We start from the raw sequence: 26,449 nt of genomic DNA on the forward strand, positions 1-26,449 counted from the left end.
AAACTGCTGCACGATTATTTGCCGCTGTGACAGCACATCACTGAGTTCATTTTCTAAAGTGCTTTTTGGGGGGTTTTCCTATAAAAAGCTTAAAAAAATAGCTAATGTGATTTCAACAACCCACAGTGATTAATTCTTAAAAAGCACTTAAGCAGCTCCAGTTTAAACCAAACTGATCGTAACACACGACTTGTATTTTAAATGCATAACTCAACAATGCTACACGATCAAAGAGACAAAGAGAATCACTGTCTGGGTTTCACTGCACTGGTGTGTTGAGAACTGATCCACATCCACACGGGGCCTCGTGCACTCAAACAAATGTTCCTGTTTCTCTGAACTCTGACCAGAGGTGGCAGATGTACACAAAGTTAATACTCAGGTTAAACTCAGACGACAGACTCGTTCATAACGTGTTCCACATGTTCCACATGAATATAGCTTCTGCAGAAATCTGAAATGTTCACACTATTAAGTTTCATAGATTGTACATATTCATTTTATTTCCCCACCAGGTGGGTGCAAAACTAACCTGCTACAAAGTGTGTGTCCGCGTTTAGAGTGAACACGGACACAAACAGTGTTTAAGCACTAAAGACAGAGACACCTCCCTGCATCGGAACAAGCCCCCTCTGCTGGGAGCTGTCACCTAGTTGACAGTTAGGGAGGGTCCCAGGACCCTCCCTAACTGTCACTCTGTCGTTTAGCACCCCTGAAGACACGCCCCCCTCAGATGTGATTGACAGGTGGGGTTAAAGGGCAAGATCGTTGGACGGAGGCAGACAGAGAGAGGCTGTGTTTCACGCTGGAGAAACAATTGATCCAAGGTTTTGCAAAATCATTGGATAAAGACTTTGTTCGTCCGTGTTTGTAACGGTGAGAAAACCACAGAGTAGTGAAGACGTGATAAACCGAAATAAAAATCCTAATTCCTTCTTCCCTCAACACACAGGTGTCACATTATCCTCTGCAACTCACGCTGACCCACAAAATGCATTACAACAAACCCAGTTCATACACTAACCTGCATTCATTCATATCACACGCTGCAGAAAAGTCGCTGATACCTGAACTTTGACCCGTTTGTTTGTTGCTGTGAATTCACAATTATCCAGCACAAATATGGATAATGGGCCATAGAAGACAGTATTTAACAAATATCTGATTAACTGTAGATCCTGAGGACTAATCCCAGGAAGCTCCCGCTGTTCACTTCAAACACTGTCCATCCACATTTAATCCTGCACATACTGTACAACCCTGCTCACATGAACACGGACACCGTTTCCCATCTATTTATCTGTTGGCTTTGGAGTAACGCAGCCTGTCACACTCAGCGATCTGTCCATCTTTTGTGGGACAGGTGTCAAGTCTCATGGACGAACTGACACTGAATCTGTTCTCCGAGGGCTCCACACCAGGCCCCTGTGGGATTATCAAACCGGGCATCTGGCGTGACTTAAGGGGCTGTGAAGTGGATGACACCCATCGGGTCATAAAGGTATTAAGGGTTGGTGAACAGGAGGATTGGGTTTAGCTTTCACTGGGACCAGGTTCATTCAGTGACTCTCTGTGAACATGGACTTTAAAGCTAATCCTAACTTGAATGTAGCCTAAAATGCTAATTTGTGTGGGTTTCAAATAAATGATCTAATATCAGAGAGAATTTTTAACCAGTGAATGATACTTAAAAAGAATATGACATAAACTAGTGTACAGTGCAGCCAACATGACGACAACATTTAAAGAAGAAAACTTAAGTGATGTGAGTGAATTTAACATCTGATCTTACAGAATCAAACATGGAGCGTTATTTTCCATGTAATATTTTTGACCACAGGGTCATTGGTTTGATCCCCGGTCAGCCCATCCCCAGCTGTGCAGTGCCGTTCCCAATCCCGGTATAATATATATCTCAATAAAATGCCCTATGTGATTTCTTGAGATTAAACATTTTCAGAGTTTTCTTCATTTAATTTCTTCACTTTAAAAAATGTAGTCGGATATTTGTATTACGTAAATAATCTCTGGTGGACTAACTATGTATTGAAGACACTTTTAGTCTTTGGCATTAGTGACTGTAGCCAAACGTTGTCATTGGGTTGTGAACTTGTGGTGGAAGTTTTTGAGAACAACTCTTCTCTTTACAAACATTTTCTCTTTATAAAGACAAAGTTCACCACTGTCTCTCTCTCGTTCAGCCCTTTCACATAAACCCACCGTGTCTGTGTGCAGTAAACATGAGCCCCTCCATGGCGGGGAGATCTGCAGCTCGCTTGCTGCAGGGGCTAATTACGCCAACAAGGAGGGCTAAAGACAGGGACAATGAGTCTATTCAGCGGCTCTGACAGACGCCTTCCACTCAGTGTCTCGGCTTTTGTCTCATGGAGGGCCGAGGTGTCGCTGGCTCCTCCGCCTCATCCGTGGGCGCACTCGGGTGTTGTGGGGCGTTGCGGGTCCTCAGAGGCGAGCGGGAGCGCAGCCTTTGTGTTTGTTTGCATGTTTGGAGGGTTTGATTGACAGCAATTATTGCAGAGTTCACAGGAGGCCATGAGCCTGTGTGAGGAAGACGTCCTCCAGAAGTTCACACAAACACACACACACACAGAAACACGGATATAAATAGACGAGTGTAATGCAGAGAAACAAACACACATACAGCAGGTGTGTTTGCAGAAATTTCTATAAGGAAAACTCAGGGAGAAGTCTCACTGTTTTTTTTTTGTCAGTGCTGAATCTCATTCAGCTGTCTGTAATTAGTGAGATTCATTTGCACATGAAATGATCCGGCATCTTCTGCTTGAGCTGTCGAGGGACAGACACCTTTGTTTGACTGCTCATGTTCACACGAGCATTTCTGTCCATTAAACAGTGAAAACAGATGATGTAACTGTCAGAGCCAGTGGTCGGATAAACAGCTGTTTGCTTCCTCGGTCTCACACCGTGAAGCATCACAACATGTCTATGAGAGAAAACAATCAAATTGTTGCGTTCGATGCTTATTTGGCAACCTGTTTCTGTCAGCTCATGGAATGACTGTCAGTCTGAAACTGGCATGACTGGGTCCCTACTACATTTGAAACGTAGATTTTTCTGCAGGTGAGGTGGGATTTTGGAATGTCTGTGGGTTAAACTGTCCGACAGTCTATTAGAAGAAGGGAAGACTCAGTTTACACAACTCTGTCAAGTTTGTTGCTGAAGTTACTTCACTAATTATACCAGCAATCCATCATCTGTAAACGCTTGTTCTGTTCAAAGTCTGGGGGGCTGGAGTCTATCCCAGCTCAGGGTCAACACACACACACACACACTCACATTCTAACCTATGGACACAACACATGCTTGTGTTTAGACTGTGGGTGGAAATGATAGAGCAGGAAGAGAGAAGTGGAACTTTGATAACTTTTTCCTCACCTCAACTGAGACAGGACTAATTATTTCCTCTGCTTCATTAGAACAGTGTTAATCCTGTTAGAGAGGAGGGAGAGGACACATTGAAGGAAAATGGAGTGAACAGTGAAAGTGTAGATAAGAGATGTGTGGTGGGATGAGAGGAAGACTGGGGAAGGTTGGAAGAAGGGATGGAGCCCAGAGAAACTGGATGGATGGAGAAATGGAAGAACAGATTAAATGAATTGAGAAAAGAAGTAAAACAAACGAGATAAAGATGTAAAAATGAAGATGAAGGTGTGGAGGACAGCTAGAGATGAAGAGGATTACAGAAAAGCAAAAATATGGATGGATGAAGACATGAGGAACTCAAGAAAGCTGGACAACTAAAGGACAGAAACAGGAATAGCTGGAAGATAAAAGGAAGGTGGAGCAATGAAGTAAGAAGGAGGAATAGAAGGGAGATGGAAAAGCCTGAATAAAAGGATACAGAGGTGGGTGGAGGGATGCAGAAAGATGGGGGGGATGATACAATGACTTCCTCCTCTGTTCGAAGCAGGAAGTCCTTAGTGTAGCCATGGCAACACTTCCTGTCCTGGTGATTAGTGTCAAATCTGCTCTTTTTTTGGAATGTTTTCCCTTTTTTAAATATCTGCTGTGTCCTTTGATCTTTGAGCTTTATGGAGACAAATTGGGTGTTAGTGTCTCACACAGAGTTTAGTTAGTTAAGTTTGTTTTGCCTTTGAACAATTATTCCGTAATCACAAAGTAGAAAACAATTTACCATTTATCCACTGTTCCTCTGGTGCCGACACATGCAGCGCAGTGTGTGGGAGTCACTGTCGGTGTTGAGAAATTATTTATGTCATTGTTTACAATGTTACAGAACTAGTTTCCCTCTAATCTCTGCTCTGTTTGGTTTCCTCCTCTCTTTTCCAGCCTGTTTACTCGTCAACTGACTGATCCGAGCTGATGTGTGACAGTGTGTGTCACAGAGATCAGCTGTGCGGCATATATGTGCGTTTGCACTCGAAGCCGTCTTTGGCAGCATCTTCTGTTTGCTTGTGTGTGTGTGTGTCCGTTGCCTTATCTCTCCCAGTCGCAAGCTGTGGAGCCCCCCGGAACATTCCACCAGCTCTGAACACACCGCCAGCTGGCACACACACATCCACAGTAGCCTCACACAACCCTGGTTTTGGCCCTCACACATCTGAGGATCCACCCGAGGCATCCGGCAGGAGGGATGGAGAGAAGGAATGAGGGCAGAGAAGAAAGAAAGAAAGAAAGACAGACAAGGCTGGATGCTGAAAGCGAGAGAAGAAAGAGGGGAACAGATGAAATTTGATAGAAGATGGAGAAAATGAGACGACAACGGGATCAGTGAGAGAAAGGAGCTAGGAATCAGTAAGTAGGAGGAAAAAATAAAGCTGAAGGGAGGAGGAGAGGCCGCTTGAAGTGAGCAAGAAGAGAAAGGAAGGAAGCAAGGGAACTTGAAAGGAAGGAGAGACAGAAAGGAAACAAAGAAAGAAAGGGAGAGGAACAGGAACATGAACATGAGAGAAAAGGAAGCAATGAAAGCAAAGAAAAATTCGGAAGAAAAAAGGAGTGATGAAAGAAACTGACAAAAGAAAAAGATGGAAAAAAGGATAAGAAAGAAATTAAGACAAATGTAAAGAACAATAGAATGAAAAAGAAAGTTGTATTGAGAAAATAACCAAGAAAAGAAGGAAAAGAAAAATGAAGACAACAAGAGGAAAGAAGAAAGTAATAAGAAAGTAAGGAACAAATGAAATAAAAGAAAACTAGAGCTTCTCACATCACCTCCGTCTTTCCCAACATTCACGCGTTTGATCAAAACCACCTTTTACGCCTTTGAATTTTGACCTCTGACCTCAGAGGTCAGTGTGTGCGTGTGTGTGTCTCAGGAGGAGTTGGAGGCAGCGGTGGGTGGTGGAATTTGAAGCTGACTGTGTTTGTTGATGAGAAGAGAAGAAGAAGAGGAAAGCTACAGGGGAGAGGAAGATGAAGAGGACAAGGGTGAGGAAGACGAGGAGGGTGGGGGGGGGGAGGGGGGTGAGAAGAGGAAAGGAAGGGGGAGATGAGTAGGAGAAGGGGGGAAAAGACAAAAGTGCAAGAGAAAAGAAGACGAGAGAGATGAACAGGAAGAAAAGTGGTAAAAATACAGAAGAGGGGAGAAGAAAGAATTGGATTAAAAAACGTTGGAAATGTGAGGAGGAGGAGCAACAGACAGAAGCAGAGGACGTGAAGAATAGAAAAACTTGGGGAGGGGGACGAGAGAGGCCGGGGAGAGAAGAATGAAGGAAGGAGAGATGAAAGGGGAGAAGAGTGCGAGGAGGGGGAGGAAGCTCCCTGCAGGAGCTGCCGGAGGTGACGGAGGTCTGGCTCCGGGCTGTGTGTTCAGCTTTAGCCGCCGCAGGTTGTTTTGGGTCAGTGAGGCGTCGCACTGAGTCAGGTGTGTGGGAAATGCTTCGCTTTCACCCACATCCTGCACACGTGTTGGTGGTTTGGGTCCCGTCCTTCGGTTCCATGATAAACGAGGACGAACGTGTCCACTGAGGAGACACTGACGCGAGTGCATCTGTCAAATTTACTCGAATTACTTTCAGGACGTGTAATGACAGAGTCGCCTAGAGCGAAGCTGACGCGGTTTAGATGTAGTAATGTCTGTCAGAGGACACCATCTGCTGTCCTCACCCCTCTAAGTGTCAGTCCTCAGGTCTCCGCTCTCCACGTCCTCCCACAGGGCCCTGTAGCTCCAGCTCCTGACGTTCACGGGGAACTGGACCAGAGTGCACCTCTGTCTGCTTCAGCTCCACGGCGTTGGCGCCGTCACACTTATAGTCGAGAACACGGAAGCTTCCAGGCACCGTCTCACAAGAATGTAGCTCCTCTTCCTAAACTCATATCTGTGACAGGCACAAAGCAACGTGATGGTTGTGTGCGTGTCTCCAATGTGTACGGGGAGATTTCTGCCGGTTTTAAATCATCCGCTTTCCCTCGTTTATGCAATGACATCGGCAGCACTGGAAAACGAGACCCTCAGCAGAAAAGCAAACTTCACTGACACTGTTCGTAATGAACGTGGTCGTCAATGCTCCGACCTTTCTGACCTGGTTAAGGACAGTGTCTCACTCATCGTCTCTACTCCAACCTGCCCGTGCGTGCACACAGCTCTAATCCATCACACCCCTCTGTCTGTCACTACGTCTTAAACTCCCGACACCTGCTGTGTTATCTGAGAAGTCGCTTCGGGGCAGTGGTCTTGTGGGAAATGGGGGTCTCCGGCAGGCGTGTTGACAGAATGGCGTCACCCGTGAGGGGCGAGACCTTTACTGCAGCCGACACACAGGAGTCCACTGGCAGAACCGAGCTGACAGATTTATGGCTGCAGATGGAATCTGGAGCTCGTGTTTGTGGACATGAAGACTAAGATGTTGTAAACCTCTTCAGGATAAAAGCGCGTGAAGATGCGATGGCATTTCAGTGTCTGTCATCAGTTGCGTTTCTTTCCTGGGTGTGAGACGACCCCCCCCCCCCCCCCCAACACATCCATACACCTCCATTTCTTCACGTCTCATTTAACACGGTTTCCAGCATCAGCGATGATGGAACAGCTTTAGAGTCTGAAGCTCAACAACACGCCTGCAGCCTCTGCAGGTCAACCACCACCTGAGGCTGTAGCCATATTTATCTGCATCAGGGTGGTCTTCACACAAGAGAGAACAGCTCAGTCAAGGCATCAAGGCTCCTGTAGAAAGTGCTTCTAGAAAATCTACTTTTGGATGGTATCACACCTACTGTATATTTTGCAGAGGTCAAACATTTCCTTTTTTAAACCAACAACAATTTGGTGGGTTGCACTGTAAGCAAATCTACAAACTTATTAATCTGCAGCTAAATGTGTTTTCATCAAAACTCTATTTCAGAGACATGAATTCCCTTGTTCCACATGTATAAAGGCTGCAAACAAACGTGGTTCTTTCATCAAACGTCAAGTCCAGAAACGTTAAAACTAAGTTGACTACAACTTCACTAATGAGCTGAAGCTGATTTCGAGTTTGCACAGGTTCTGCTGATACACTGTACCGTAGTATTTGGACAAATGTGCCGTCCCAACATTTCCCTTGATCAATGTTAAAATAATTAGAATGTGGCTGCAGGAGACTTTGACGGAGAATATGATTAAACCTGAGCATTATCTTTTGCTCACACAATGGAACCAGGAAATGCGTGTTTTATTATTGTAAAACTTCCTAGAATCATCAAAGACTAGAATTTCCTAGAATCAAGGAAACATCCTGCACAATCATTAATCAGCAAAATAAAAAAAAAAAACTAATAATAAAATAAACTAAATTTGGATTCTAAATGTCTCTCTGCTTTTACAGTTACAGCCCTGAAAGCGAAAAACACCCCAACAAAGACGACAACAAAATGGCTGCCGCATATCTTGAGTAAAACACTCTCCAGCCTGGGAGCCACTTTGAAATACCCCCCCACCCCTCATCCCCCTCCTCCTCCTCCTCCTCCTCTTCAGCCAACGACTCCCAGAACATCAGACAGAAAAACCAACAATCTCTGGAGGGTAAACAGGAAAGTAAAAAAACACATCTTCTCTCTTTCGGTCTTCAAATATATTTTGTCTTCTTTTCCGTCTGTGTCTCTCTGCTGGATAGCAATGAGGCATTTATATTTGACAAGTGGCATCAATAAGTCAGCAGGCGAGTAGAAAGAAATGTCCTCACACCTTTAGTACATCAGTGGGGAGTGAGTGTGTGCGTGTGTGTGTGTGTTTCACACTAATTCCCAGTTTCTCACTGTATATTTTATTCATATACGATACACAACCTGGTGTATTGGAGTGTAATGCAAGTTATTTTCACCTTGCTAACGCTGAACCTCGTGTTTTCATCATATACTGCATTAAGACAACACTTGTAGTAATTTCAGTCTCACAAACAATCTGTGGACGATTATGTTTGAATACAAAAACATTTCTGAATGAATGAAGCTACATACATGTATGGAAACGATGGGTTTAGGCCAGAGCGGCTCTTCAGCTAAAGAAGGAGAAAGATTGTGGTGATCGCAGGTTAAAGGCTAATTTAAGTCATTTTGTAAGTAATGATACAATTGCAGACCTCTATTGTGCAAAAACCATTATTACACATCGAGTTCTTCATTCTAAAACATGTAGCCGACGTGTTTTTAGCAAACCCTGCCCACATGATCCAAACTGCCATTTCAGTCAACAGCACAAGCGCCGCAGGTCTCTGCTGGAAACATCCTTTTGAACCGTACTAACGCCAACCAAACGTTATAACAGAGTGTGTCATGCATGTGTCTGGCTGATGTGTTTGAACGACAACAGGAAATGGCAGCAATAGTTTGAAACCATGAAAAGAAACCTTAAAACTGCTTAGTGTCCTTAATTGGTTTTCTAATTATCTACAAGCTTTTTTCATTATTAAATCAGGTACATTAGGTTTAATCCTGGGGCCATTATTATTTTTTCAACATCCAACATTTTATGTGCTGATGGTATTACCACAAACACTGTGTTAGCTTAAATAACATCCTAAATAATTAAATCATATTTGTAAAAAGCTTAAAATAAATAATATTTTCTAGTATTTGGACCTAAATCGGACGAACTGAACTGCAAATTGCTTTAATATGGTTTTAACCAAACTATCTAAAAATAGAGGTCTTATAGAAATATTCTGTTCGCAGTTCACAAGTGGATCAGTAAAGTATTTTACTGATGCTCTGCAGTCTGCTTGCGATTGCTATTTCAGTGTATCTGATACAATTCAAAATCATTATTATTTTTTTTATCAAATTGCAGGATTTTTCAGAGCTTTAAAAGTTCAATTCAGACGTCCCAAAAGTATCACAGGTCTGAGCCCAAAAAAACTCTGATTATTCTGACAGTATATCCAATTAATAATGGGAAGAAAAAACTCAATTTCTGTGACCATCATTCCCCAAAGAGCTGCTTCATACTGTATCAAGGAAAAGGCATCTAGTAAATAACATCTAAGAAAAAGAATGGAAAAAATAGAGACTTACATAATCAGCACACACACACACACACACACAAAAGTGCAGTAACTGAGAAAACAAACAGGTCTAACCCCCCATCTCCACTAGGTGTTATCAGACTGAGGTGGGTGGACCGTTTGGCACGGTGACACACACACGTGGCGTAGCCTCGGGGTAAGCGAGAGAGCGAGCGCCGGTCGTCCTGTCACAGCTGATTTGAGGCAACAACGTCAAAAACACAAACCTGCTTCATATTAGATCATCAGCCCTGCACTGAAATGGTGTATGTGTGTGTGTGTGTGTGTGTGTGTGTGTGTGTGTGTGTGTGTGTGTGTGTGTGTGTGAGAGAGAAAGAGGGGGTGGACATCTATACCTTGCTGTCGTCCCTGAAGCATGTGACTCCCAAATAAAGTTTGGTCCCTCATTGTTAATGTAGTGTGTGTGTGTTGCTCAGGTTCATTGTCATATCATATTTAGCTCTGAATGTGTGTTTGCACAAGGTGGCGTTTCACTTGTCAGGCCAGTAAGTCATTTATCCCAGTGTTTGTGTGTGTGTGTCAGGACGGGTTTGATTCCACACAGTGGGTGTACTGAAGTGTGGGGGACATGTTTAAAAAGTTAGGTTCTTTTTTTTGGGGGGGGGGGGGGGGGGGGGGGGGGGGGGGCTGTGTGATACGTATTCTGCTAGTTAATATCACATCCTGACTACAAAAAAAATGACAACAGAGCTTTTTTTTTTTCTTTTTGTCCTTTCTGTTTATCCCGTGAGGTCAGAGTCGCCACAGCGGATCATTGTCCACATGTTGATTTGGCACAGTTCCTGACGCAACCCTCCCCAATTTCTACCGGGCTTGGACCGGCACTGCACAGCTGGGGAGGGGAAGGGGCTGTTAGGGGTTCAGGGTCTTGCCCACAGTAAATTCCATGAACATAGCACTGGGGAGGCTAATTTCTTATTAGAGTTAAAAGTTCATACATATCCATCATCTCGTATTACATCATCATATTTCAGGTTTAAATTCTCAATTAACCACGTCACAGGATGTAAACAGCAGAAAGTAGCTGGTAACCTCTCAGCAGCTGTAGCTGTGTTGCTAATGTGAAATAAAGTGATGTCTTTATGTCACACAGCCTTATGTTATGGTGACCATCTGTTAATACTACACCAGCCATGAGCCTCAGCCCCCTCCCCACCCCCCCCACCCCCCACCGTGGAGAAGCAGCCTGTCAAACATGCAAATCTCACTGATAGAACGGGAGGTCGTGGTAAATCTGTGCTGCACTCTCAGGGCACAGGCTACACACTGTGACACTATTCATTTATAGCCACATTCTGAGGTGGGTTCTGCCAGGTTCTGTTTGATTATCCACCCTCTACCTCCATCCACATGGTAACAGAACAATGAAACACGTGCAGATAAATTGGTGGAATTGTCACAGTTTGGTTCTGGCTCAGACACAAAGCTAATGATTAGGTTTGGGTAAAGATCACGACACCTCACTGCAGGAGGACACATTTAGCAGCAGAGTGTATGTGAAGCTCTGAATGCATGTGTGTATTCTACATAAACTGCAGTATGTATATGTGTGTCCATGTGGCTAAGAAGACATGTGGGTCAGGTACCTGGGGACCGTGGTGACAGCTGGCAGTGCATGTGTCTGGGGGACAGATGGACTGGTCAGACTGAAACATCAGAGGATGTAAGAACATGGCAGAAATGGCCACCACGATGGATATTCAGTCAGTTGTCTGTGTGAATTCAACTGCTGTTTCATGTTTTTTATTGTGTGTGTGTTTAATTTGAGTTGTTTAGTTTGTAATTTTTAGGACATACTGAAGGAAGAACATCTCACCAACTGGCTGCCGAAACCAAAGAGACCGAATTCAAACCATGCGGGCGATTTTGGGATGCGATCCTGTTTTTAGATGCACAATGTGTTTCACACACAGTTTTCATAAAAACCTGCTACTTGTGTAAATCCACCAAAGTGTTTGCTCAACACGTCTATCATCAGTTTAACGATGAGCTGAGGAAACTTTTCACACTCAGAGCAGTAGGGAATTACTTGTAAAGGATAAAGTGAAGAAAGATTGGAGGTGTGTGTGTGTGTGTGTGTGTGTGTGTGTGTGTGTGTGTGTGTGTGTGTGTGTGTGTGTGTGTGTGTGAGTGAGGGGATGACAGGAAGTTCACTGTGATACTTAGAGTTGCACAACAATGCTGCTTTTACTGCTGGAAACCGAGCTGCCTGCTGAAAATGTTGAATGTCCCCAATATCCCCTCTGCCACAGCTTAGCAAGAGGTGATGAGCAGCAAGTAATCAAGGGGTGTGTGTGTGTGTGTGTGTGTGTGTAGGAAGCCATAATGAAAGCCTTACTTCTTCCTGAAGTGCACTAGCTGAATCTCAAGAAGAATCAAGACTTTTATTGGTGAAAACCTCAATTGAAAAACTCCATCACACGAATGTGTTGCAGCAAAGTAAATGATAGATACAAATTTACATGTATTTGATATTTGTTTTTCTATGATGTTTGACATAACTTCATTGCATTTCTCCTCTGGGGGGTGGGAATAACCGACTCAGAAGCATTAAATAAATATACTAAATTATTTCAGTCACTTGTTCTAAAATGATGCTCGTGAAACGTTTATTTGTCTACAAGTACAATTCAGTTTCGGAGAAGTGGACTAAGTATCATTTCTATATCAGGCCACTGATGCTGTGTTACTCTGCTCCCCTCCACACTCTCAAACTGAGAAAATAGGTTTTCATTAAAATGACAAATAGTTCGAAAACGTAAAGTTGTAAATGTAGAATTAGAAATTATTTATATTTCATTATTCGTTTTTATGGCTGTTAAGGTGCAAACAGATAAAACACATTGAAATGAACAAAAGAAGCAAAACCAGGACAAAGCAAAGAGAAAATATCAAGCGTATACTCACATGGATACATGGCTCCTAAAAATGACATTCTAGTGCTAAAGCTGGGTTATGTTACGGGGGACGTGACGTGACGGCCGCATTATGTTCTGGATGAATGATCACGGGGGATAAAGGGAAAAGCAGGTGTGGAAAACGCACTGGTGTCGCAGAACAACTTTGAGTAGAAAGGTCGAGGGTTTGTTTAAAGGTCAGTAAATAAATTGTGTGTAGATTGTGTAATAATCCGGATCACAATCATTCTCTAACCTTAACCTCATGCTGTGAGTCTGAATGTGATGACTGTCCTCTGTAGTCAAACTGAATGTTATTCTGCACAATTCTGTGCATTTTCAACTTTACTTTTATGATTCTTCATGCATCAACGTCTCCTAATGACGCTAATAGAAGATGGGATTCGACTGCACTCACTGTATAAAAACCTGTGTGTTTGCTGCTGTAGGCGTTTAAAATCTTGTAGGGTGTAAAGTACAATTATCTCGGGACATGGTTGCAGATTTCTTAACGATAAATTAAGTGTCTTTGCGTCCTAAAAAGCACAATATAAATTCCGTTATTATAATAAAATATTATTATTATTAAATGATCAAATGATAAATGTCCTTGGCTTCTAACTGCACTCTGCTCCTAATCATTAACATGAGCCACATTGATTAACCATCATCCAATCGTGACTGGATTACAGCAGATATAATAGTTTAGGTTATTAGAGCATGTGGGGCATTTTTCTTATGGCATGGAAATAACAGCGATGCTATGTGTCTTTCTCGGATCCAATCATGTCACCGTGGAAGACAGGGGACACGGCGTCTGAGAGGCCTCGACTTCTAAACAAAAAGACCAGTGTCCCCGAATTTCCTCTGTGTCATTGCTCAACAGGAGCAGAGAGAACTAGAGAGTTTATGAGCCTATGATGGAGCAATCGGACACATGTCTAAGGCCTGATGCTCTCTGCTAACGTTTGCCAAACACTTTAGGAAGGTAAGATCATCAGGGAGCTGCAGGACCATGTCCTTGTAGGGCTGGATGGACTCCAGCTCTCTTTGTTCAGGGTTTGTCCTAATATGATATTGTTTGCAAGCAGGAGTTGCCCAGAAAAGCTGAGGAAAACGAGACATATCAAGACCCATTTGACATTCGAAATGTCTTCGAGGACAGACAGCTGCAGCTTAAATCATCTGTCAAACCTCTTGTCTTTTGGCTTGAGTTTCTGTACAACGGTGCCTAAAGTTCTCTGCTGCCAAGGGACATGGCGGTGATGAGGAGGGCAATTTTGGAGGACAGGGATCCCCCATCTCCCTCCTGACACCGGGCCTTAATCCCCCTGAAGAGGCAACTTCAGAGCAGATAAGCTCCAGTGTGCAGAGTCTACTTTTAATCTTCACAGTGACCTTGACTTGAAGTGAAGGAAGAGCGAGCCGAGAGCACGACTTCATCACCGCATCCATCCGACGGAGAGATGTCCCTGGAGGACGGCCGGGAGGGGCAAGAGGAAATCAAAGCCCAAGGAAGAGCAAGTCAAACAGAGTGTGTCACGGTTGAGATTGACGGACAGGCCGGCACTCCGGAGACGTTGAGGGCTTTAACGTGATTCTCCGCGGTGCAGAGATCAGTGAAGGTCATAAACTGCTGCTGGATAGAACTGGCAACTAACTGACGTCTACACTTCTTTGAACTTTGTTCTCAAAAGTTTCCATTATCCACTTCAGCACAAGCTATTATAGGTACAAACTTACACACGCTACGTCCCAAACTCACAAGTCTGGTGTTTTAGCTGTATTCTCTGCTGTCCAAAAACCTACAGTACATCCCGTCTGTCCAAAAACAACTTCCCTTTAGAAGTTGTTCGGCTTTAGAAAAGATGAGACGCAGTGCAGTGCACGTAGGAAGCATCCGACAGAACCTCTGCAGCAGCTCAGCGCTGAACTGAACTCTTTGATGGATGCAGTGTCCTACCCCGTCCATGACCGTCTCCTCACTGCATAGGACAGAGTCCCAGATCCATCTTACAAGAACAACATGTGCCTAACAACTCCTAAAAGTCTTCACTCTTGTAAATGTGGACAACGTTTGGGACGCAAATTAGGTGATAAATAGGGACTAAACAATGTGTGGTGGACTGAGGAATATCTAAACACCCCGGACCCTCATTTTTTACCCTTTGAATCAATAAGCAATAAGCAGAATCAGAGGATTCTCTGTTGTCGGGCCGTGACATTTACCCTGTGGCTCATACTGGGTCAGTACATTAAAAACAACTGCAGCACTTCACACCGGTTTTAATCCGTAAAGTTCTGCATGTAGTTTAACTGATTGACAGTAATTGTGAATTTTTGCTGCAAATGCAACTAAAGGACAGAGATGTCCTTCACTACTAAAAGTCTTCCAACCTGAACATCCCAGCTGTGCCTCAGTGAGCAGCCACACTAGCAAACCCATCCATGTGTTTATCCCCCCTCAGCTGTGAGGGAACAGCAACAGCAGAGTGTGAAGGGAGACAATTAGCGAGAGCATGACAATGTACACATGAACACACACAATGATGTGTAACAACCCTGAGGGGGTGTGTGTGTGTTTGGGAGGAAGGGGGTTAACATGCAGAAGACAAACGGGCAACACCTCACACACACACGTTAAGACACACACACACACACACACACACACACACGGCTGAATGGTTGCCTTATTTGTTTGGTTGTGTGTTGTTTGCATCTCTGTGGGTGCTGATAAATGTGTGGACTGGGGGGTGAACATGTTCAGTTACTGGAGGAGAAGGGGAATGTTCTTCATCCCTCAGCAGAAACAGGAGGAGGAGGAGGAGGAAGTCAGCTCATCTCATCGGCGTGTGTCAGTGCGGGACAGTGAGGAGAGCGGCTCGACTGTCCCACAGAGAAAAGACGTCTCCGTTTGGATGTGTTGTATGATCCCCGTTCACACACTGAAGCTGCGTCTCAACAAGTGGTGTCATCATCAGTTATTTTCTTAGAGCGGAACAACATCTCAGGCAGCTCAGCTCGGGTTCTTCACTCTTAAAAAACAGTCCAACCACCAGGTGCACTTCCAAAAGTGAAAAACTATTGGGTCAATTGGGTTAAAGTCCCGTGTTTAATATAAACAAATTTTAATGTGAAGCAAAGATCTGCTTTGCATTTCCCTGTAGTCTTTGTTTGGTTGTTTCCACAGGTCTGTAAATCTATATTAGCTTCACAATCACTGATCATCATCTCAGCAAAACAAGCTACAATTCTTTCCCATGATCGCAATAACAGTTAAATACCAACAAACAGCTCCACTCTGTGTGCGACGTGTGTCGTCCTGCTGCCTGCGTGTTGACAGACTGGATGCTGTGACCTTGTCCCGATTGGTGACTTGTCTCGCCTGAGGCTACAGCTGATTGGCTGTCAATAAGCCATTAGGACAGAAACAAAAAGCGGGGACAGAATGGTGGAAAGGTAGAAGAGGAATGAGGACAGACAGAGAGGAAACAGAAATACACACGAGCAGCACGATAAAGTCCTCCCAGCATCAATCCACTACTCATCTTCTGCAGAGAGAGATGAGATAACGCATGCTTTTATTTTGGAGTATTGGACGAAAGTCCCCCAGTTCTACTTTTCAGGTCCACCAGTCCTCTCAAACATCTCAATTAATCACGAGTAATTATAGTAAAATTATTCAGATCTGTGGTATTTGTGATCCATTCAAAGCTGGTGATGATAAATCTGATGAACACTAAGAATTAATTGTGTGTGTGTGTGTGTCACTGCTTTGCTGCTTTTAAAAAGGTCACTCTGGTAATTTCATTGTATGTTCACAGCAATTTATCCTGAAGCCCAATACACTGCATCTCACACACACACACACACACTAAAATACCAACATTCATATTAAGATTAGTTTGATCAATGTATGTGACAGCGACAAACACACAACTGCTGTGAAGCTCAGCAGCCTCGAGGACACAAAGTCCTACAGTGTTTGGTGGTAGACTCACAAACACGTGGTGCGGTGGCAGGTTGCTTCAGGCCTCAGGCTAAATCCAGAAATAAATTCAATAGAATAAACAGTAGGGGGGAGAAAAGTGTGTGTGTGTGTGTGTGTGTGTGTGTGTGTGTGTGTGTGTGTGTGTGTGTGTGTGTGTGTGTGTGTGTGTGTGTGTGTGTGTGTGTGTGTGTGTGTGTGTGTGTGTGTGTGTGTGTGACCTCAGGGCTGCCAAGCACAGAAAATCTGTACACACACCAGGACAAGGTTTGTGTACTTATGTGTACATTTGTGTATTTGCAGAGTGAAACAATTAGAAATAGTTAACAGTGCGGTGGTTTAACGAGGGAACAGCCCCGTTGTTGCGCGCGCTGCTGCATTAATTGCAGCCAAGAGGAACAATTTTCCCATTTAAATATGCAAACAAACACATTTATTACAGTTAATGAGACAGTTGGAAATGAAAGTTCTGAATCTCTGAGTCACAGTCACAAGTTTGTAGGCAGTTTTCTAAAGCTGGATCACGTGCGTTACCCCGTCCTCTACAACATCAGGAGGATCAGACTGTAGCTTTCTGAACACGTCAGTCCACTTTACTTTCAGGGTCTTTATGCAGCATTTCTTTGCTCTGCAGCTCACGTGTGAGTCGCTCTGGATAAAACGTCACCTAAATGATAAAACGTTCATTGGCTTTAGTTCTGTTTAGCACAGACTCGACTTGCATCCGACCTGTTTTAGCGGAGAAAGCAGAAGCTCTGCAGCAGAGTTTGGCCTAATTAATGTTGACGATCGTCGTCTATGAGCTGAAACGTGATGTGCAGCTGCAGATTTAAACTGTTGGTTAAATGTATGTGACGCTCGGAGCTTTACGTATTTATCAGATGTGCATCAAAGTTTAACTGGGTGATCCCGTGTGTGATGCTGATGCGAGAAGACTCCTCTACGTTGCTCCTGTTGAACTACAAAATGCCACAGAAGAACATCTTTCTCTAACAGATGGTCCAGACAGGAGCCAGACGAGCTTCATTTTGACTGGAAACACACATTAAGCTATTTTACTCTTCCCCTGGAGACAAACCTTAGTTTTCTGGCTGATTTACAAAAGTTCCTTCACCTAAATGTTGCTTAAAAACAAAGACAACACGTGTGAACTTTGTCAACCTGGAACCAGATCCAAAGTGACGTCCACATAAAAACAGGAGCCAAAACGCCAAAGCACAAAAGACTGTGGTCCATCAATCTGAGACACTAAATCCCCAAACCTAAAAACACGAAAGAAATCCTTTCACTTTTTACAGTTTTATTTCCGTGTTTTCCTCAAATTTTCAAAACTTATCCATGGACGAGGAGGACGATGTTAATCTCTACAGTTTTGTTTCCATGTCATGTGTTGCAGTTTGCATGATGCAAGTTGTCTCACAGCTCAAATCAGTGACAGTTTACACAGGATCACAAGCACAAGAGGAGGAGGAGGAGGAGGAGGAGGAGAGCAGCCTGAAGCCAGGGCCTACACACACACACACGAGGACAAACAGGAATGTGTGTGTGTGTCGGACATTTATTGAATGTCAAAGATAAAACCGACTCTACAGTGATGGACGACCTGTCAGCATGAAGATGATGTAGATGTCTGTGTGCGCTGCGAGGGTCAAGCGTTCATAATTTATTATACACAGAAAGTGAAGTGTGTGTGTGTGTGTGTGTGTGTGTGTGTGTGTGTGTGTGTGTGTGTGTGTGTGTGTGTGTGTGTGTACTGCTCAGTGTCAGAATATCCTGGGACAACTGAGGGCAGTCAGTCAACTAAAGTCTGTACAGCAGCACAACTAATATATAAATATAACTACACTGTCATAGGTGATGAATGAAATTGTGTGTTTCATTATTTTCATTACACATCACAACCAAAAAGGATTCGATAAATCCATTAATTATTGGAAACATTTTCCAAAACCTTTCCAGCTATAATCCCAATGATCTGCAGAATCATCGGTGAGTCTACGTCATCATAGGCAAAATTCCTGCTCTGATTATTATTATTAAAATATTAACTAACAGATGTTTTCGGAGGGAAGTTACTAAAAGCAGAGGAGGACGAGCTCGGTCTCAGACCTACAGGAGGGGCCGTGCTCAGACTGCAGACAGGGAGTCAGCCGACCAATAAGAAGCCGGCGCTCTGCCTCCATCAGACCTCATTCCCCCAGATCCCAATCACAACCACTGCTGACAAAAGACAGGCTGCCTCAGTCAGCCGGGCAGTTTACAGCACACTCAGCACCGTGTCCACCAACTCACACTCTCTCTCCCCAGCTACAAACCAGAGGCGAGTTGAGCTCTGCAGCCTGCTGCAACACAAACAAAGCTTCCTGCCAGAGGCTGGAGGTTTGACTCAGCCTGCGTGTTCAGACCTGGGAGGGCGCCAAGTGAGCAAACACAACTAATTTCTACAAATAAACTGCGGTGCTGTAGTTTGGGTGATCGCTGATTAGCCAGAGACCAGAGCCCCGAGCTGCCACTGTCGTCCAGATGTGAGGGCTCTTGGTTAAACGTTTACTTTGGGGGGGGGGGGAGGTTTATCACAACGGCATCTGGACGTCATTTCATTCTGTCAAACAGATCAGCAGTGGAACACTGATTCTAAGACATTTCATTGTTGCCATCTGTTGGTTTTGGGTGGTCAGGTCATCAGACGTTAACAGTCCTGATTTGGTCTCCGTGAGCATCAAGAAAGGGGCGTTGGCAACATGCATGGTGACATTTCTGGGAGGGTCACGTCAGACGACAACGTAGAACCTGCAGATCTCCGGCTTGTGTGCACGGGAACAGATCCCTGCACAGGTTCAACATCTGGTGGAAGGACTGACGAGTGCAGCACATACGCGTTCCACTGTTAAATATGGGTGAAATGCTCAGGTGTCCACATACTAACGAACCTAAACTGGACACTAACCAAGACTGAAGATTGTCTTGAGTTCTAGTGCAAAGATACAGCTTTTTATTTTCATGTGAATCACATCAGTGGCTGAGCCACGAAGATGATTGAGATGATTCTACTCTGGATTTAGTCTGCAGAACTTCTTGCTCATTAAAATAATCAATTTATATTCCTGGTTTTAATTATTCATATCGTAGAAAACTGAGTGCAAATTGTACAAAGATGTAATGATAGGCAAGAGGAAAGTTCACTTCATTGTCAAGACTCAGACTAAATCCTTATGAAATCAAATGAAATCAGAAGATCAGAAACTTTGGGGAAAAGTTCTCCTGAAAACTGTTTCAGTCCAAAGCATCAAACTACAAACACTCATAAATCATGCGTTAGCAGTCGTGTGGGATACTTTGGAAGGTACCAACATTCTAGTTTGCAGTTTTGCCAAGTGAGTGTTGAGAGTACTTCATTAATCCAAATGGGAAATTACCGCGTTACAGCAGCCAAAGCAAGCAGAGCAAAAACAAACACTGCGCTTCTGTCAAATAGGAAAAGAACAGCTCAGAAATGTGAATAATCAGCTACAGTCGAGGTCACACCAGACCTGTGCGTGTGTGTGTGTGTGTGTGTGTGTAAAGTGTGTTGAGGTGTGTTTGCTCTGCTCACCTCAAACACTAAATACTGTCAGTCCTGTTTGTCCTTTAACGACCTGCTGGGTGTGATGCCAGCAGTCCTCATCTCTCTCTCACACACACACACTAACACACACAGAGAAGTGAGGATTGTTCTAGGAATAAACGAAAGAGTGGAAAGTAGCCACTGACGGTTGAGGTCAAGTCAAACTTTGCTGGAAACCCACCAAAACACACACACACACACACACACACACACACACACACACTCAGTGCTAACAGGAAACTGCATCAATAAGCTTCAAATCACTGCTAGTTACAAACACAGTACGGCAGCAATTATGAAAGGACCAAACCACTGTTTCTGTTTCAGGTGACTGACCTTTGACCCCAACTAGTTAACTCTCTCTCAACCCCTGGACATTCAGTGATGCTCTTATATTGACAGGTGCTGACACCTCTTGTTAGAAACTGCCCAGATGAGACCGGGCTCATTTGGAGACCCCTGAAATTTCACACTTTGGGACCAGAACCACAAATTTAGTTTTAATGTTCCGGTTTCTTGTTTCTTTGTTTATAAACTATTCTTTTTCTGGCGCAAACAGCCCAGTTAACTGACACTATCTCAAAACTAAACCAAGGGGCACGCGGGCCCACACACCTGGTTTATGTCCTGCTTCATCAGGATCAACGTCACTGTAAATAAGCAAATGAGATTAACACCAGGATCCAAATCAAAGGGAGCAGAAGCCATCAGACAAACTAAACATATCTCCAGCATAAAAAACCTTAATGGTTCATCAGAATCTCAAACCGGCAGCACGCGCCCCGTCCCATTTGCGTTTTTACGCACGGGAACAGAAGCGGTGCCCTCTTACCTCGGAGGTTCTGGATCTTCACCACCACCTCGGCGGGCTCTCGCAGGCTGCGCGCCAGGTACAGACGGCCCGAGTCACGCTCGATTTGAACTGGCGAGTCCGCTTCAGATACCACCTCGAACCATCGTTGCTCGAACCTCTGGTCTGGCACCGTGAACACCAAGTCTCCCACTCTAACGTGTTCCGAGACCGTCACGGTGTAGGTCAGCTCCTCGGACAGACCCCTGGGCCTCCGCCGCGCTCTACCGGTGTGGAAGACATTGACGCGCAGGAACACCGGCTCACCTGTCAGCGCCACGTCCCCACCGTCCTTAACGTAAAGGTGAAGAGTGACACGGCTGACACCAAGGAGGGAGCCGACCAGCCTCACCTGCCCGGTTTGGGGAACCACGTGAAGCAGCTGAGACTCCGGCGACGCGTAAAAGGTGACGCGTCCGTTCCGCTCTGCATCGCCGTCCTTTGCGTCAAAGCGAGCCAGCTCGGTACCGAGCGGTGTCAGCTCGTCTACTTCAACAGTCTGGTTGCCGGTTGTGAACCGGGGCATGTTGTCATTCTTGTCCGTTACCTCAACCTGGATGGCAGCTGCTCTCCTCAGACACCGCGGCGGCAGCTCCACCGTCAGCTCGTACATAGCTATAAACTCCCGGTCCAGCGGTTTGGCAGAGATCAAACCCAGATGCCCCCTTTGGTCCCGGTGCCCGTGGTGGAGAAGAAGCCTAAAATCCGACGCATAATTCCCTTTAAGGCTGGCATTTAGATCGGCGGCGGGGCAGACCGCGGCTTCCAGCGGCAGCACCGCTCCGTCCACCAGCGTCCCAGCCGGGGAGTTCTCCGCTATTTGGCCGAAGTAGCGCACTGGATGTCCAGGCTGCGCGGACAGACACACGGGGACTGACGCGTGAAGCAGCAGCAGGGAGAGCAGGTGTGAGAGAAGGCCGTGCCACGGAACCGGTTTGGTTGCAGCTTCGTTCATGTTTCCATTAAACCCGGTTCAGCTGAAGAAAAAAGGAAAGTGTGGACAGAGCGGATCGGACTCTTACTGAACCGGTTTGAAAAGATTATAAGAGTAAAAATTTCAGCTTGTTCCAGGAAAGTTCTCTGATGTTTCACTTACAGTTTGTCTAAATCACACCTGACTGGAGAAAAATTCCATCCAGAGCGCGCTGAAACGTCAGCAACAGTATGAAGCCGACGCTCCTAGTTAATTAATAATTCAATCAGCGGGGAATTTTACGCACGGAAGAATTTGCCTTGGTAAAAATCTATCACTAAAAGTGATGTGAAAAAACAGTATCCCTTGTATATTTCTCTTTGTCCAGTTCAAATATTTTCCCGTGCGGATACACCGAGATGCTCCAAATAGTCCGGAGCGTCTCTGCCGGAGGATGGCTCAGACTGAAGGGCGCTGACACTCAACTGGCACCATGTGGATCCGCCGAGCAGTGCCGAGTGCCACAGGAGGAGAGAGACCAATCATGAGATAGGAGCGGGACTGAGTGACGGGTCACTGGACCCGCCCACTGACAGACTGAGCACAGTGTGTGTGTGAGAGAGAGAGAGGGAGAGAATGTGAAGTGTTTTTACAAACTGGATTGTTAAATTATTTTTGTCCATCACATCATCATCAGGATCAGGATCAAAATCATGTGTAAGTAGCTGAGACGTGGTAACAAAAAGGTTGGTTTGTGACTGATAACCACAGCTTCATGTCATTGTCTCCAATGTCACACAAGGAATTTTGTGTCAGAACTCGGACAATTAATCTGTGCATCTTAATTAGAAACTTGGGTTGGCCGTGAAATACTGTCCCACAAACTGCAGGGTCGGTGGTCACATGACAACTAGTGACACCCTGATAACTCTCTCTCTCTTACATTTTAGTACTTGCCAATACTGAGAACTGATGCAAGTACGAAACTACAGCAAAACTATTGCAGTTTAACAAATCCTGCATGTGTTCGTGTGCCAAAAACAAATATGGCGGCGACCGGTGTTTAATGAACGGAGCAACTTTCACTGAAAGAACAAAAAGGAAAAAATACTTCCAAAGCACAGATTTATGGTGAGACAACATGGAGTCTCCACAGGAAAAGAAGACAAAATAAAAGAACAGTTAACGCTCTAGTTACTGTTTACAACCCTCGTCACAATTTTTTAAATATTCTTGAGAAACATGTTTGACTGTTAGTAACTAGATCTAAAGACTTTAGAACAGCAGAGTTTGTGTTCAGCTTTACTTTTGTCCTCAGCAATTGTCAGAGACGGGAAAAGTTTGACCTGCGGGTCCTTTAGAACCCACTGTGTATTTTCACACAACTATTGTGTTGGCAGCATCCACAGACCCTGTCTCAGTCTTCGGTAGTCACAAACAACATGTCCATTTATGTCCACAGTGGAAATGAGTCCGCGTCTTCTCAATAAACTGACACTTGTCATCAGTCACTCGGACTCTGAACCTATTAACCTTTCACCTCCTTGTTTACATCAAAGATCCTGCTAAACCAAACCTGACCTGCTGTTTTAGCAATGTGGATGGATTTTCAAATGGACTTTTTAAACTAATTTCAACAGACTTTGATAGTCCCACCACATGATCACTTTATCCCAAGCACCACAACTTTTATCGTACCCGCTGTGATTGAGCCCTGTTGGCTCACACCTTGTTCCTGACGCCTCAATCTGCAGGTCGTTTACCGCTTCCTGTCCACAGCAGCGACAGCAGCACCATTTATCGACAAATAAAAGAATGTTGCTTAGCTGAACACTCATTTTTTTTCTACTCTGTCCTCATTCAGGAAATCCGTAAAAAAAAAAAAAAAAAATCTCATTTATAAATTGAAAAATGGCAAAATTGCCTGCACATTTAGTTTTTGAGCACTTTATGAGAAGCAAAATGAAAAGTGTCTCCAGCCTTTGATCACACAGTGAAGGACGATAAATAAAGTGATGGGAAAATGACACGAAGAAGAAGTGAAATCACTTTAATCTCTGAGGAGAGAGGGTCTGAGGGTTTCGAACAAAGAGGCCAGTATGAAACCAGATGCATTTACTAACATCTTTGACTGGATTCACTCACTACAGATCAGTTGGTTTCCTCCTTTTATACACTTAGATCACGTTTTACATTAATTTCTTTTTTCGTTCTAATTTAACAACACTTCTGGACTAAACTGACAGAGTGTCGTAGGAATGAGTCCTAAAACCTGGAACCCAATAGGCATTTTTGATCTTCTTGTTTCCCTGTTTCCATATGGGAGTTGATTATTAGTTTTACCGTTTTGGTGCCAAAACTGTATAGTTTCAACAGATCCCTGCCTCCCTGTGTGGGGTTGCTGAGGGTAGGGACAGTTGACCCCATGGGTGTTTAGGTTGGTTCAAGTCAACCCCAGACTTCAAGAACCGCACGGGCACAAGAACCAAAATGTACTAAGCTAAAGATAAAGCAGCAAAAATGGCAACAATTCGAGGAAAATCGATAATTTAATGTTGCTAGATCGTTGAACAGGCCGCATCTTTCTTTCGGAACCTGACCCGAGGCCAAGCTGGGGCAGCTGAACCCGTCCCAAACAGACTGTAGATCATGTTTAAACCTGAGACCGATGCAGCTGAGTTTGTGCAGGTTTTTTTTTTTCTTTAATAACATTAACAGGAAGCCACAAAGGTTTGTCATTGTAGTGTGCAACTCCACCTGTAAACGTATTCGGGAAGTCGTGTGCACAGTTCTTAATGTTTCCAAGTGCACCTGCTTATCCTAGCAATCAGAGTAACACGATTTTAAGAATTCTCTCTAAACCCGACCCCCCAGGGATCCACCCTCTATTGCCCATTTGCTGCTGATATTTTCGTGTAAAAGTTACATCGTAAACAGGTAAATTATTGTTTTCTGTGCCTAATCATTTATGTTAGCCACAATAAAAACTTTCTAACTATTTGAAATATTGAACATAATAATAGTTCCTCCTGTTTTCAATTAACATCTTATTTTACGTTCTCATGAAACAGGCCAAATTTGCTCCCTTCTTACCCGTTTAGTGTTTGGACATGCTGCAGTTGAAGTGACCCAAACAAAGCGCAGACACAGACAGATATGGATGTTTTCTTACTTGCAGCTGAGGAGATCGGACTCATGATTCAGCTCTGGAGTCTGAAGCCAGGTTTTTCTTTGAGAGAAGCTTCTTTTCTGCTGATTCCCCTCCACAGCTCCTGGTGCGGATTGTGCTGCTCGACCCGTTCATCAGGGACCATTCGGCGGAGGAACTTCAGTCACAAGCTCGCTGCATGAAGCAGAAACAAAGTGAGTGGATGAAACAGCACAGCAGCGTGCAGAGTTTCTGAATGACTGATGAAACGTGTCTGAGCAGGTAAATCCCTGTTACACCTGCGTTAACATTAGTCATAGCTGACTGGATTGGACATGCATGATGCCAAATCCCCATTAAGTATTTCAGTCATCAAAACAAGCTTTGTACTGGAGGTGAACAGGTGAAACACATCAAGTTGATGAACAGTTTTCATTCAGGAAGTAAAAAAAGAAGCTTGGTGAGATTATAACCAGGCAGAGAGACTGAAGACCCAAAACCCACCAACCTGAGACTAAAATGGGAGCAGACTGAAGCAGTGCCTGAATCTGATGTGCGAAGAATCCAGGAACCAGGGCAGAAAAACTCCAGGTCCAAAGATCAACACAGGTACAAAATGAGTTACCAGGCAAACAGATGCTCAGGTAAACTACAGGATATAAGGGGGGAAAAGTGACCAAGGGGAGGGGGCTGTCTGATTACTGATTCAAGACTGGTGAGTGAGTGGGCGGGGCCAAGTAGAAATGGAGGGAAAACTAAGCCAGGAATTGGGAGGGGCTGAGCGAGTGTGACCAGACATGCAAAAATGGGGGGACTGAATCATAACGTCCACACGCTTCAACTCACAAGTATTAAGAGACGAATTAACTTGCATATTGCAAGTGGTGAAACATTTTGGTCGTAGCCATCTTCAAGGACACTTCCACGTTAGTTAGCAGAGGAGATTCGGCCTGTAAAGTGTAGTTTTGTCCCTGAATCTCTTTCTGATCACTTCTGAAAGCCAGACGTGGTCGACCGAGCAGCACATCACATCACGTTTATGTTCTGCAAATGTTATTCAGAGCTAATTTTGAATATTTTCCCACCAGAATCATTTTGCTCTGAGAGCTTGACCTCATGACCTCAGTAAATCCCGCGGCCCTGATGCCGATCATTAAAATGACGGCATGTGGCAGCCTGCACAAGCCTTAGTTTGTACAGGATTATTCGAGGTCAGAACATCAGAAATGGGTTTTTATTAAAACATGAAACTGACATTTGTCTAATGAAATGCGGGTTTGAAGAATCTCAGTAAAGACTGAGTTCGTCTTTGTTAAAGTGCCTCAGACTTCACTGCTGCAGCTGCAGATATTCACCTGTGCTGCTCCACACCAGGCTCCATTACACTCTGACGCTGTATGTTTTCACCCAGCGGCAGCTTTGCTAAATATACCCACTGTTCCACACACACCTTGACAACCCGAGGTCACGGTCCGATCATAATTTCTGCCGCATGATGGGATTCTGCCACATGCAAACGAGTTTAATTAAGCTGAAACCTATTAGTCGGTGAAGC

General features: G+C 44.4%; 1 protein-coding gene across 1 annotated transcript in view; it reads right to left on the bottom strand.

The window, feature by feature from the left end:
- Positions 1-22,225, bottom strand: part of si:dkey-22o22.2 (neural-cadherin) — a 101,402-nt gene extending 79,177 nt beyond the window's left edge. The window contains exon 1 of the mRNA XM_067511715.1: positions 20,816-22,225. Within this exon, the coding sequence (XP_067367816.1) occupies positions 20,816-21,788 (973 nt within the window). The 5' untranslated portion in view covers positions 21,789-22,225. The remainder of the gene's footprint in view (positions 1-20,815) is intronic.
- Positions 22,226-26,449: the final 4,224 nt, after the last annotated feature.

This window comes from Channa argus, chromosome 7 (assembly GCF_033026475.1).
Source record: "Channa argus isolate prfri chromosome 7, Channa argus male v1.0, whole genome shotgun sequence".
Taxonomy (NCBI): Eukaryota; Metazoa; Chordata; class Actinopteri; order Anabantiformes; family Channidae; genus Channa; species Channa argus.